Source organism: Chiloscyllium punctatum, chromosome 10, assembly GCF_047496795.1.
Source record: "Chiloscyllium punctatum isolate Juve2018m chromosome 10, sChiPun1.3, whole genome shotgun sequence".
Lineage (NCBI taxonomy): Eukaryota > Metazoa > Chordata > Chondrichthyes > Orectolobiformes > Hemiscylliidae > Chiloscyllium > Chiloscyllium punctatum.
The window spans coordinates 76483581-76496268 of NC_092748.1; the positions used below are offsets into that span (position 1 = coordinate 76483581).

General features: G+C 44.4%; 1 protein-coding gene across 3 annotated transcripts in view; it reads right to left on the reverse strand.

Annotated features, from left to right (window-relative positions):
- Nucleotides 1-10125, reverse strand: part of faima (Fas apoptotic inhibitory molecule a) — a 34173-nt gene extending 24048 nt beyond the window's left edge. Inside the window, exon 1 of one of the 3 annotated variants that reach the window (XM_072579598.1) lies at nt 9820-10125. Coding sequence is in view for 2 of the 3 variants with exons in the window: in XM_072579599.1 (XP_072435700.1) it covers nt 895-985 (91 nt within the window). In the remaining variant the exon portion in view is untranslated. Of the gene's footprint in view, nt 1-894; nt 1005-9819 lie in introns of those variants that run through there. The other 2 variants (XM_072579599.1, XM_072579597.1) reach the window with 2 other exon arrangements.
- Nucleotides 10126-12688: the final 2563 nt, after the last annotated feature.

Consider the following 12688-nt stretch of genomic DNA (forward strand, 5'->3'; position numbering starts at 1 on the left):
GAGTCGTAAGATCATGGAATGCCCTGCCAGTAGCAGTAGTGGACTCTCCCTCTTTATGGGTATTTAAGCGGGCATTGGATAGGTATATGGAGGATAGTGGGTTAGTGTAGGTTAGGTGGGCTTTGATCGGCGCAACATCGAGGGCCGAAGGGCCTGTACTGCGCTGTATTGTTCTATGTTCTATGTTCTATGTTCTAATACCATGAAAATTGGCCTTTCTCCAATTTAGAATTTCAACAGTCGGTCACATATGATAACAGAGAGCTCAGGTGGTACTTTCTAAAATCCAGACCTTCCCTTACTTGTGGGAGCTGTAATTTATCTGATTTAATAAGGGGCCGTCTATGATTCCAAACAAAGGAACCAAGCCAACCATAAAGCTTGCGCGACATCAGGGGAAGCATTCTCATGGGGTATAATAAGCGTGGGAGGATATTCATCTAAACCAAAGCTATTCTTCCTAACCAGGATTGGATTAGATCCCCTACAGTGTGGAAACAGGCCCTTCGGCCCAACAGGTCCACACCGACCCTCTGAAGCGTAACCCACCCAGATCCATTTCCTTCTGACTAATGCACCTAAAATTGCCCATAGTATGAGCATGGCCAATTCACCTGCCCTGCACATCTTTGGACTGTGGGAGGAAACTGGAGCACCCGGACGAAACCCGCACAGACATGGGGAGAATGTGCAAACTCCATACAGACAGTCGCCTGAGGCTGGAATTGAACCTGGGACAATGGTGCTGTGAAGCAGCAGTGCTAACTACTGAGCCACCGAGCCACCCCAATATCGGGAGATCTTCCCAGCGGTGGAGGTCCGGTCTTATTTTCTCTAATAAATGAATACAATTAGCTTTATATTGCTGACCAAATATTGGGGTAATAAAAATACCTAAATAGAGGAAACCTCCCATTGACCACCGAAAGTGGAAATGGGATCCATCCACAAAGTTAGATATGCTGGTAAGACCCCCTACCGGCATGGCCTCTGATTCCGCGAAATTAATTTTGTATCCTGAAAATACACCAAATAAATCAACCACTTTAATTAATCAGGGCACAGATGTCACTGGATAATTTAGGAAAACAAAATTATCCTCCGTATAAAGAGCAATTTTATGCTTGCCTGATCTTACCTCCGGGGCCGTTATATTGGGGTCAGCTCGGATCGCGTCCGCCAGCAGTTCGATCACTCGTGTAAATAGTAGAGGCGAAAGAGGGCATCCTTGACGGCAACCTCTGTCAACACTAAAACTATCCGATCTAATGCCATTAGTAATCACCGCTGCTTTCAGGTCATTATATAAAACTGTGACCCATTTAGTAAAAATCTCCTCAATACCAAACCGCTCCACACAGTATAAAAAAGGTATTCGATCGGGTAGAATGGCCATACTTTCTCTGCATCTAGGGAGACAACTAATGCCGGTATTGCGTTTTGCTGGCAGGCTTGTACCATGTTTAACACTCTTCTGATATTATTAGTAGATCTGAGAAGTCCACATTCAATAAGGATTGTACATAGAACATAGAAAAGTACAGCACAGAACAGGCCCTTCAGCCCACGATGTTGTGCCGACCACTGATCCTCATGTACGCACCCTCAAATTTCTGTGACTAACTAACGAGGTACAATCATCTGGGGCTTTCCCTTTCTTGAGAATGAGAGAGATATTTGCTTCTCAGGGAGGGCGAGAGACGACCCTGACTAAATGAGTAGTTGTACATGTCTATAAGTGGTCCGGCCAACTCGTCTACAAACTCTTTATAAGACTCAGCCTGAAATCTATCTGGCCCGGGTGCTTTGCCACTCTGGAGCTGCCTCAACGCCTCCTGCACCTCCTGAATTGTCAGGAGGGCATTCAAAGAGGACATCTGCTCTGAAGTTATGCCCGAAAGATCCAGATTCTTAAAAAAAAAGACTCCATCTTCTTTGCTCTATTCACATAGCCTTCCGACTGGTACAGCTCAAAATAAAACTTTCTAAAAGCTGACTTGATCTTTTTAGGGTCACAAGTCAAAATACCAGCACCATCTCTAATGGATGTAATGGATTGGGGAGCTTTTTTCTTTCTGGCAAGGTATGCTAGCCACCTGCCTGGCGTATTGCCATCCCGGAATAATCTCTGCTTCGCAAATAGTATCTCCCTCTTTGATGTCTGAGTAAGAGTTGCACTCAAGGTAGCCCTGAGGGCTGTAATCCGCTGCAATTTAATTATGGATGGCCTATTAGCATATGCTGACTCAGCTGCTTTCAGGCACGCCTCAAGCAGATGCTGTTGTTCTCCCTTTTGTCTTTTCTGGGTCACAGATTATGAAATAATTAAGCCGCGCGCATATGCCTTAGCAGTCTCCCACATCACCGATGGGTTGCTGGCCATACCTATGTTAATGTCCCTGTGTTAAACTCCTGCAAGAAATATTCTATGAACTTATTGTCCTTCAGTAGGAAAGGGTCCATACACCAATGTCGGGAGTCTATCTTATCACCGCTAACCTTGACTTCCATATAGACTGCTGCATGGTCAGAAATAGCTATATTCCTTATTTTACAGGACAGTATTGAATTCAGAAAGGTAGAGGGTACAAAAAATACCGATTCTGGTGTGGCACTTGTGTGGGTTAGAGTAAAAAGTGAAATCTCTACCCTCAGGGTGAAAACACCTCTACACATCAACCAGTCCCGGATCCCTATTCAGTCCAACCAGCTGCCTAGATCTCATAGACATACTTGCAGAGCTCCTAGGTGTCCTGTCCTCCTTGGGATCAATAATACAATTAAAATCTCCCCCTATAATTATGTGATGTACCCCAAGGGCCATCAGCCTGGCAATTGCATCTGTTATGAATTTAAAAGGATGTGCTGGGGGGGGGGGGCAGTATACATTCAAAATTCAGTACTCCTCTCCATATATTAGAGCTGTAAGTATTACAAACCGTCTAGACTCATCTCTTATCTGGCTTGGAATGGAAAATGTTTCCAAATAAGAATGGCCACTCCCCTACTTTGAGTTGAAGGATGAAAACAACACCTGACCAAATCCTCCCTGCTGCAGCTTCAAGTGCTCCTTATCAGTTAGGTGTGTCTCCTGTAAAAGGGCTACATCAACCCTCTCTTTTTTTTAAGACCTGATAATATCTTTTTCCTTTTTATTGGCGAGTGGCTCCCTTTAATATTCCAAGTGTACCACTTAAACAAATGACTAGCCACGATCGCTCAAGACAGTCCGAGACCCCCCCCAGTGGAAGAACCCCACACAACAGACATTGAATAAAAACCATAAACAATTCAAGCAAGTTTTAAAAAACAACTTTACACTCCTATTATCCAGTAATCCCACCATAACTCCTTCCAGCTGGAGCTATGTACTTGCCGCAGACATCGCAAAATAAAATGAACAAATACCAATGTCTTATAACAAGGAAATTAAAAGTAGACACCCAGCCCATCCCTTCCATATTATTACCGTAGGCATTCTTAACAAAGCAGCATCATGAAAACAAAATTACTATCCCAGAAAATATTCAAGGAAAACTCAAAAAAATTCAAAAACACATCTTCGAACAACCAGATAAACCAAGCAAATTATAAAATAAGTTCAAAGACAAGCCCCCCAGGAAAAGAAAAGGGAGAAGGTAGAGAAAAAAGGAGGTAAAGAAGAAAAATAATCATCCATATAATTCAAGTCCTTCAGTCTATTTAAGAGCATCCAAAAATTCTTTTGCTTTTTCTGGTCAACCGGAGTTATACGTGACTGAGGCGAAGCGTTGCTGGCTATCTCAAGGAGTACTGAATATTTAAATCCTTCAAACGCTTCTTTACCTTGTCAATCACCTTCCTCTTACGTACCATGACCGGAGAGAAGTCCTGGAATAGCATTATTTTGGATCCTTTATATACACCATAGCTTGGGGATCCCTCCCCAGAACTCCTGAGGTCTCCAGCAGCATTTGCTTATCCCTGTAGTGCTGGAATCGCACTAGGACCGGGCGGGGGTGCTGTTCCGACCCGGGCCAATAAACAATAACCAGGTGGGCCTGCTCAAGCCGCACACAGCCCAGCCCCGACTCCATCTTCAGCAGTTGTGGGAGTCATTGCTCCAAAATAAAAATCCACAAACTGGCCTTCTTCCTCCTGCTCAGGAAGACTCAGCAATTAAATATTTTTCCAACAACCTCGATTCTGGACGATATCAATCTGTTCTTCCAAGGTCCCGATTCGGCGTTCGGGGAGTCCCTCCGAGCGGCCGCATCTGTTGCTGCAGGGGTGGGCGGGGGTCCCTGCCTGTTGCGAACTGCTAAAATTTGGTGAAAAATGGCTGTAGGAACTGGGAAAAAGCTATTTTTAGCTATTTAAAATGTGAGAGGAGGGTGGTTACCCCACTTTGTCTGGGTCCTGGGCACAGTTCAGCAAGCTACTGGGTCGTCGCCATCTTGAATCCCCAAACAAATACTTTTAAATTTCCTGTACATTCAGTAACGCAGGAGAGAATGAGAGCATTTTCATCAAATTCTACTAGCTCCGCACTGGATTTTAGGAACCTCTTTCTACTTAGATTTATGGGTGTGAGAAACAAAGCTCACTCACTTCAATAATTTCAGTCCGAGACAAGATCTGAATCAGTAGTGTCATTTATTTCACACTTGCAAGTGGGTGTGATGTCCAGTGCCTATAAGGCAGAGGACATACACACCCAAAATTTAATTCATACACAATATTTATATAATTTGGTTTCTTTTGTTTTACATTGCTCCTCCCCTGTTTACATCCTCCACTTCCCTAAGACTGGCCCCAATACTCCTGTTTATCTCTTGCCTTGTCTGTGACAAAATGCTTATTTCTGGCCTCACAAGGCCGTTTGACCTCATCCCGCTGTAGGTCATTGTTAGGCATATTCTTTCTTCATCATCATTATCTACCCCTTCCATCTGTGCCTTTCCCGAGGCCGTTCTGATCCCTATGACCCTTTTAATTGGGGTTTGTTCCTCTGTCTCTGTAAAAGTGGGAAACAGATGTTTATACCTACTGTTTGTACAGGTGTATCTAGCTTAACTTCATCCCCTCACAACATCTTATCTATTTGCCTATAATATCTACCATTGTTTTGCTGTCACGTTTCATTCTGGCATACAATTTTAGCTAATACAAAAACAATTATATATTTCCTCCACATCGTTTCCATTTTTGTTGACTCAGCCCTTGGCTAAAACAATTACACACTGGTGTGTGCTCATTTACTTTGTAAAATGGAATTGCAGAATTGCAGAAGTAACATTAATTTACCTATATCACACAATGGGTAAACTTAGTGGAGTGGAATTTAAATCTAGAATCTTCTGATTCAGAGGTATTAGTGCTGCCAAGTCAGTCACAGCTGACACACAAGATTATACAGATAGTGCTGTGAATGCTAGTAGATTAAACAAGACAGGAGCTAAAAATGACTATACTGTTAGCCCAGTGTACATAACAGTTCGGAAAGGATTATAACACTTTAATGACATTCACATTTCATTTGCTGTACTGACAAACAGTGTTAATAATTTTCCATTATAATCAATACTGAAAGCAGATTTCTGTGGTGGTAACCCTGTTGGCAGGTTTAATGTACTTTTGTAGCATACTGCTTGCAAAAAAGGTCCATTAAGTGTATTAGCTGGTTAAGAGTGGTAACCTTACACTAAATAATTTGGTAAACATATGGTAAGCAGAGTGCACTTGATGAAAAAAAATTAAATTGTAGCGTTATTACTATTTTCTGTAAAATAATAACTCCTTACAATGGATCACTAAAATATATAGTTTGAAAACATGCCCAAAATTTATTGTTTTCACAACAGACTATTGACAAAGCAACATTTCCTTTTAAAACAGGTTGTATTTATTACAATTTTATTGAGATAAGACAATAACTTCATTCATATAATTTATTCATACTAACATAATATCCTAATGAGATTAACAAGTCAGAGTTCCATGCATTCCACATACAGATAAATAGATAATAAAACACCTGCTTGAGTAGTAGTGGAATTATTATACCTTTCTTTCACTCAACACTTAAAACTAGCCACTAACAGTAGCTTACACTGTAAAATACAAGTCAGTATGTAGATAAGAAATCTCTCATTCTCTCCTGGTTTTACAATATAATATACAGCACAAGAACAGGCTCTTCGTCCCAGCAAGCCAGTGCTGATTCCTAGTCCTTATTTAGACGCACTACTTATTGCCCGTATGCAGTTTTTATCCCTCTGTTCACCTCTTGTTCATTTGTCTATTAAGATATGCTTTAAAGGTTGCTAACGTGGTAGTGTGGCAACCACAATTGCATGCAATACTCTAAGTATGCCCTAATTAATGTTTTGTTCAGCTGTAACATAACTTGCCAACTCTTATTTTCAATGCCTTGGCCAATGAAAGCAAGCGTGCTTTCGACCACCTTGTTCATTGGTGTAGCTACGTTCAGGGATCTGTGGACCTGTAATGCCAAATCCCTGTATATCAATACTCCTAAAAGGTCCTGACATTTATTGTACAATTTAATTTTGCAGAAATATTCAAACCATTGTTATTCTCATGGCCAATGCTTGGATAGACTGTAGCTTTATGGTATAAGACTGTGATGAATTATTCCAAAGCTTTCAAGGAAATAGCTCTTTGACACAGTGGACAAATTCCTCCCAGCTCTGGACATTGTGGATCATGGCAAAAAAATTGCGAAAATTGGGGAAGCTGTCTGATGAAGACCTTCTCAATCTCAATGGCAAAAGTTTCCATTTTCCAACCAAGTTTTCAATGGCAAGATAAGATTCTTGCTAGCAAGTGGAGAGAGGCCTATTTGCATGGGCGGCACGGTGGCACAGTGGTTAGCACTGCTGCCTCGCAGCGCCGGAGACCCGGGTTCAATTCCCGCCTCAGGCGACTGACTGTGTGGAGTTTGCACGTTCTCCCCGTGTCTGCGTGGGTTTCCTCCGGGTGCTCCGGTTTCCTCCCACAGTCCAAAGATGTGCAGGTCAAGTGAATTGGCCATGCTAAATTGCCCGTAGTGTTAGGTAAGGGGTAGATGTAGATGTAGGGGTATGGGTGGGTTACGCTTCGGCGGGGGCGGTGTGGACTTGTTGGGCCGAAGGGCCTGTTTCCACACTGTAAGTAATCTAATCTAATCTAATACTCATACTACTTCATTTTGCCACACTAATTATGCAGTTTTAAAGTCACCAGCTAGACAGAAATTAGACATCAAGAATTTCCAACATGAAAATCAAGTGGTTACCTGGTGACTCCAGTTCACTGTTTACTCCTCTGAACATTCATCTTAGAGACTGCTACCAACATCTCAGGGAACATTCCATGGTCAGAGTCAACATGCACCTCATGTCCACAGACCTTGAAATTTGATATGCACCAGCCTCACTGCACCATCATGGCGTCTCACTCATCCTTACAGTGGATTCTGTAATTCAATATTGTACTTAGGTAGTGCACTGGCATCTCTCATTGCAATGCTGTGGCAAGACACATTGTGCACAGGTCCAGGTATTCAACTTCTGAATTGGACTAGGGTGGATTTCAGGGATCCTCATGTGCTTTCAGCACTCATTTTCAGCCCACTTGAATACTCAGAGCATTTCTACTTTGCCTCATCTTGTTTTTCCTTTCTGCGCTTTCCCCCCCCCCCCCAATCCAAACTAACAGACTTCTGTATTTCTGTTTTGCCTTGCCTTTCAGTGCTGACACAAAGTCAAACAGTTTGGCATGATTGTCAGCAGTCGTCAGGCAAGGGTTGGAAATGTTGTTGACAGCACCATGCTGTGCCAATGTCATAGTTGCACCATGAATTCATCATACAAGTGCCAAAATGCACTGGATAAGCGTTACGTGGGAGTCAAAGGCCTCGTGGCATTATCCTTACATGAGTAAACCAGAGATCCAGGTAAAATCTAGGGACCCGGGCTTAAATCTCACTACAGCAGATGGTGGAATTTGAATTTCTGGGACTTCAAAGTCATTGTTCTAAAAATTCATCTGATTGACAAGTGTCTCGAGAAGGAAACTAGCCTCTGAGACCAGCTTCGTCCACGAAGATGATACAAGTATGGTGATGAAACATCTGAAAATGAACCTTTCAGCTCAGCGAACAAACTTACATCCAGATCCTCAACCTGAGCTACAAATCTTCTCAAAACACACTAGCCTCTGTAAGAGTTCAGACCTACAGCAATGTGATTGACTACCTTTCTAAATGGCTTATCAAGCCATGCATTTGAATCAATTACAACTTCAGTTGTATCAATTGCTAGGAAGCGAAACTAGTTGGACCACCTGGAGTTGAATAAATTACCTGAATGACAATGGTAAATGCAGCTCTCTAGCCTACTTACTAACACCTGGAGGTTTGTGCCAAACCTGGGAGAGGATTTTACAGATTACTAAAACAATAGCCTGACACAACCATACTTCACACACTTCAGAGAACATATCCACTCTAGGTATGGCCTTTCCTACTAGCAGGAAAGATCCAGCAGTGGCAATGACAATGATGGTTTCAGATCAAACAGGAGCAATAAAACTTCCTGCTGATTACCAACTATGATCTCCCCTACCTCCTTTGAAGCAGATGAATCAGTACACCTTTATATGGAAAACCACTTGCAGGAAGCAGCAAGGCTGGGTATGGTGAAAAATGTTCTCTGGGTTTGGGACTTCAACGTGCACCAAGAATGGCTCAGCAGTATTACTATTGACCAAGCTGGCCAAGTCCTCAAGGACATGGCTGGATCTGCTGCAGGTGCTGAGGGAACCAAGAGGGAAAAACATCCTTAACTTCACACTCTCAAGTTAACTGCTATAAATATATCTGTTTGTGATGGTACCAGTATGAGTGACCACTGCACAGTGGTCTCCTGTGAAGACAAAGTTCCATATCAAACTGAAAAACCTACATTGTTTGGTGTAGCACAATCACCATGTGAAATGGGATAGATCGGACAGGTCTAGCAACTCAAGACTGGGTATCCATGAGGCACTGTGGGGCATTAGCAGCAACAGAAATGTATTCCAATACAACCATCAACCTATGACCATAAGACCATGAGTTTGAGCACAGAAGTAGGTTATTCAGTCTATTAAATCTACTCCATTATTCAAATGAAACCATGTCTGATCTGGTAATCCTTAACTCCACTTTCTAATCTTTTCTCCATTATCCTGGATTCCCTTCTTGATTAAACACTGTTCACCGCAGCCTTGAATATACTTGATGACACAGTTATACAGTCTTCTGAAGTAATCTATAGATTTAGAGTCAAACAGCATGGAAACAGACCCTTTGGTTCAACTAGTCCATGACATGTTCCCAAACTAAACTAGTCACACCTGCCTTCATTTGGCCCACATCCCTCCAAACCTTTCCTATTCATCTACCTATCCAAAAGCCTCTTAAATATTGTAACTCATTCCACACAAAAAGTTTCCCCTCATCCTTTTTAAATACTGATTGAATACATTTGCTATAAACACCTTGAACAAATTCATGGAAAAAAGTGTTTTAGGAGACAGTCATGTGCGATCCGTTCTAAAAATCACTATTTTCCTCGGAATTATAGAATCACGCAGTATATAAAAAAGCCCTTCGGCCCATCTGCTCTATATCGTTAAAAATCAACTCAATCTACACGAATCCCACTTTACAACACTAATGACAGAGATAGGGGAGTTAAGAATTAACTCTGAAATGAAGGTAAAAATTAACCCAAGAGTGAGCAGGAGTCACAATGGTTCTAAAGGAGAATTTAAAGGCCATCTGTTATTTACCAGCTCCGAGCTCCTCCACGTCTGGCCAACATCGACCGGTAACTATGGCAACTTGCAGCCGCAACCTTCCTCGCAACAGCGGCCGTGTTCTTCACATAGACATCCAAGAAAAAAACCCGGATCGCCGTCTGATTTGCATTTGAGACCTCCAGCAAGGAGGCACGGCCGTCAGGATCACCGTGAGCACAAAATACTCATCTTTTCCTACCTTCCCCCATGACCACACAGACCACATCAACACCAGCCCCGCAAAAGTAAACCCAGATCTCGCGAAAACACTCCACTCCGCCTCGTGCACTCCCACGTGGCAAACCCCAGCGAACCGATTGGTTAATTCTCTGCAATCCGATTGGTTCGCTGTATACGATTTGATTGGCCGATTGGCCATAATCCGATTGGCTACCTCTCCGTAATCTGAGTGGTTGATCCGTATTCGTGGGCGTGGCCACCTTGCCGGCGTTGCGTGTTGACGTTCCCGGGGGCTGGCATCACCTCAGGAGATCTCCCACCCACAGCTTCCAACCTCATAGTCCGGGAACCCCGCACTGCCCGGTTCTACCTCCTTCCCAAGATCCACAAGCCTGATCACCCTGGCCGACCCATTGTCTCAGCATGCTCCTGCCCCACTGAACTCATCTCGACACTGTCCTATCCCCCCTAGTCCAGGAACTCCCCACATACGTTCGAGACACCACCCACGGCCTCTACCTCCTCCAAGGCTTCTGTTTCCCTGGCCCCCAACGCCTCATCTTCACCATGGATACCCAATCCCTCTACACCTCCATCCGCCATGACCAGGGCCTCCAAGTCCTTCGTTTTTTCCTCTCCAGACGTCCCCAACAGTACCCTTCCACCGACACTCTCATTCGTTTGGCCTAACTGGTCCTCACCCTTAACAGTTTCTTCTTCGAATCCTCCCACTTCCTCCAGACCAAAGGGGTAGCCATGGGCACACGAAAGAGCCCCAGCTATGCCTATCTCTTTGTTGGCTACGTAGAACAGTTGATCTTCCATAATTACACCAGCACCACTCCCCACCTCTTCCTCCGCTACATTGATGACTGCATTGGCACCACCTTGTGCTCCCGCGAGGAGGTTGAGCAATTCATCAACTTCACCAACACATTTCACCCTGACCTTAAATTTACCTGGACCATCTCTGACACCTCCCTCTCCTTCCTGGACCTCTCCTTCTCCATTAGTGACGATCAACTTGACACTGACATTTTTTACAAACCCACTGACTCGCACAACTACCTGGATTACACCTCTTCCCACCCTACCTCTTGCAAAAATGCCATCCCTTATTCCCTATTCCTCCATCTCCACCGTATCTGCTCCCAGGAGGACCAGTTCCACCACAGAACACACCAGATGGCCTCCTTCTTTAGAGACTGCAATTTCCCTTCCCACGTGGTTAAAGATGCCCTCCAATGCATCTCGTCCACATCCCGCACCTCCGCCCTCAGACCCCACCCCTCCAACAGTAACAAGGACAGAACGCCCCTGGTGCTCACCTTCCACCCTACCAACTTCGCATAAACCAAATCATCTGCTGATATTTCTGCCACCTCCAAACAGACCCCACCACCAGGGATATATTTCCCTCCCCACCCCTTTCCGTCTTCTGCAAAGATCGTTCCCTCCGTGACTACCTGGTCAGGTCCACATCCCCCCTACAACCCACCCTCCCATCCTGGCACCATCCCCTGCCACTGCAGGAACTGTAAAACCTGTGCCCACACCTCCTCCCTCACCTCTATCTAAGGCCCTAAAGGAGCCTTCCACATTCATCAAAGTTTTACCTGCACATCCACTAATATCATTTATTGTATCCATTGCTCCCGATACGGTCTCCTCTACATTGGGGAGACTGGGCGTCTCCTAGCCGAGTGCTTTAGAGAACATCTCCGGGACACCTGTACCAATCAACTACACCGCCCCATGGCCCAACATTTCAACTCCCCCTCCCACTCTGCCGAGGACATGGAGGTACTGGGCCTCCTTCACCGCCGCTCCCTCACCACCAGACGCCTGGAGGAAGAACGCCTCATCTTCCGCCTCGAAACACTTCAACCCCAGGGCATCAATGTGGACTTCAACAGTTTCCTCATTTCCCCTTCCCCCACCTCACCCTAGTTCCAAACTTCCAACTCAGCACTGTCCCCATGACTTGTCCGGACTTGTCCCACCTGCCTATCTCCATTCCACCCTCTCCTCCCTGACCTATCACCTTCATCCCCTCCCCCACTCACCTATTGTACTCTATGCTACTTTTTCTCCACCCCCGCCCTCCTCTAGCTTATCTCACCACACTTCAGGCTCTCTGCCTTTATCCATGATGAAGGGCTTTTGCCCGAAACATCGATTTCGAAGCTCCTTGGATGCTGCCTGAACTGCTGTGCTCTCCCAGCACCACTAATCCAGAATCTGATTTCCAACATCTGCAGTCATTGTTTTTACCTCTAGCAATGGGAGCCTGTCACTTTTAAGGGAAAGGGAGAAGTGGAAACAGATAATTGAATTCTTGGCAACGTTAGAGAGACTAAGCAGCGTGTACGTACGTTTTTCGAAGCCTTTCAATTTTGTATGAGTTAACACTGGAAAATTATAGAAAACCTTTTTTTGTATTCGGTGTGGATAATTTGGAGTGACTGTAATCCTCCCCTATTTCCTTGTGGTCGGTCTCCCTTCCCTCTGTTGATCAGCTGGGAGGGCTGACGGGGGGAAGGAAAGTCTCTGGTTCCAGAGCGAGGCGCTCTTTCAGTGTTGAAATGGGAGGCACAGTTAGCCGGGGATTTGGTGTTTGTTAAGCAGTGTCATTGACTGAAATACATTACTTTAAACGCCAGCTGTCTTCTGTTTGCAA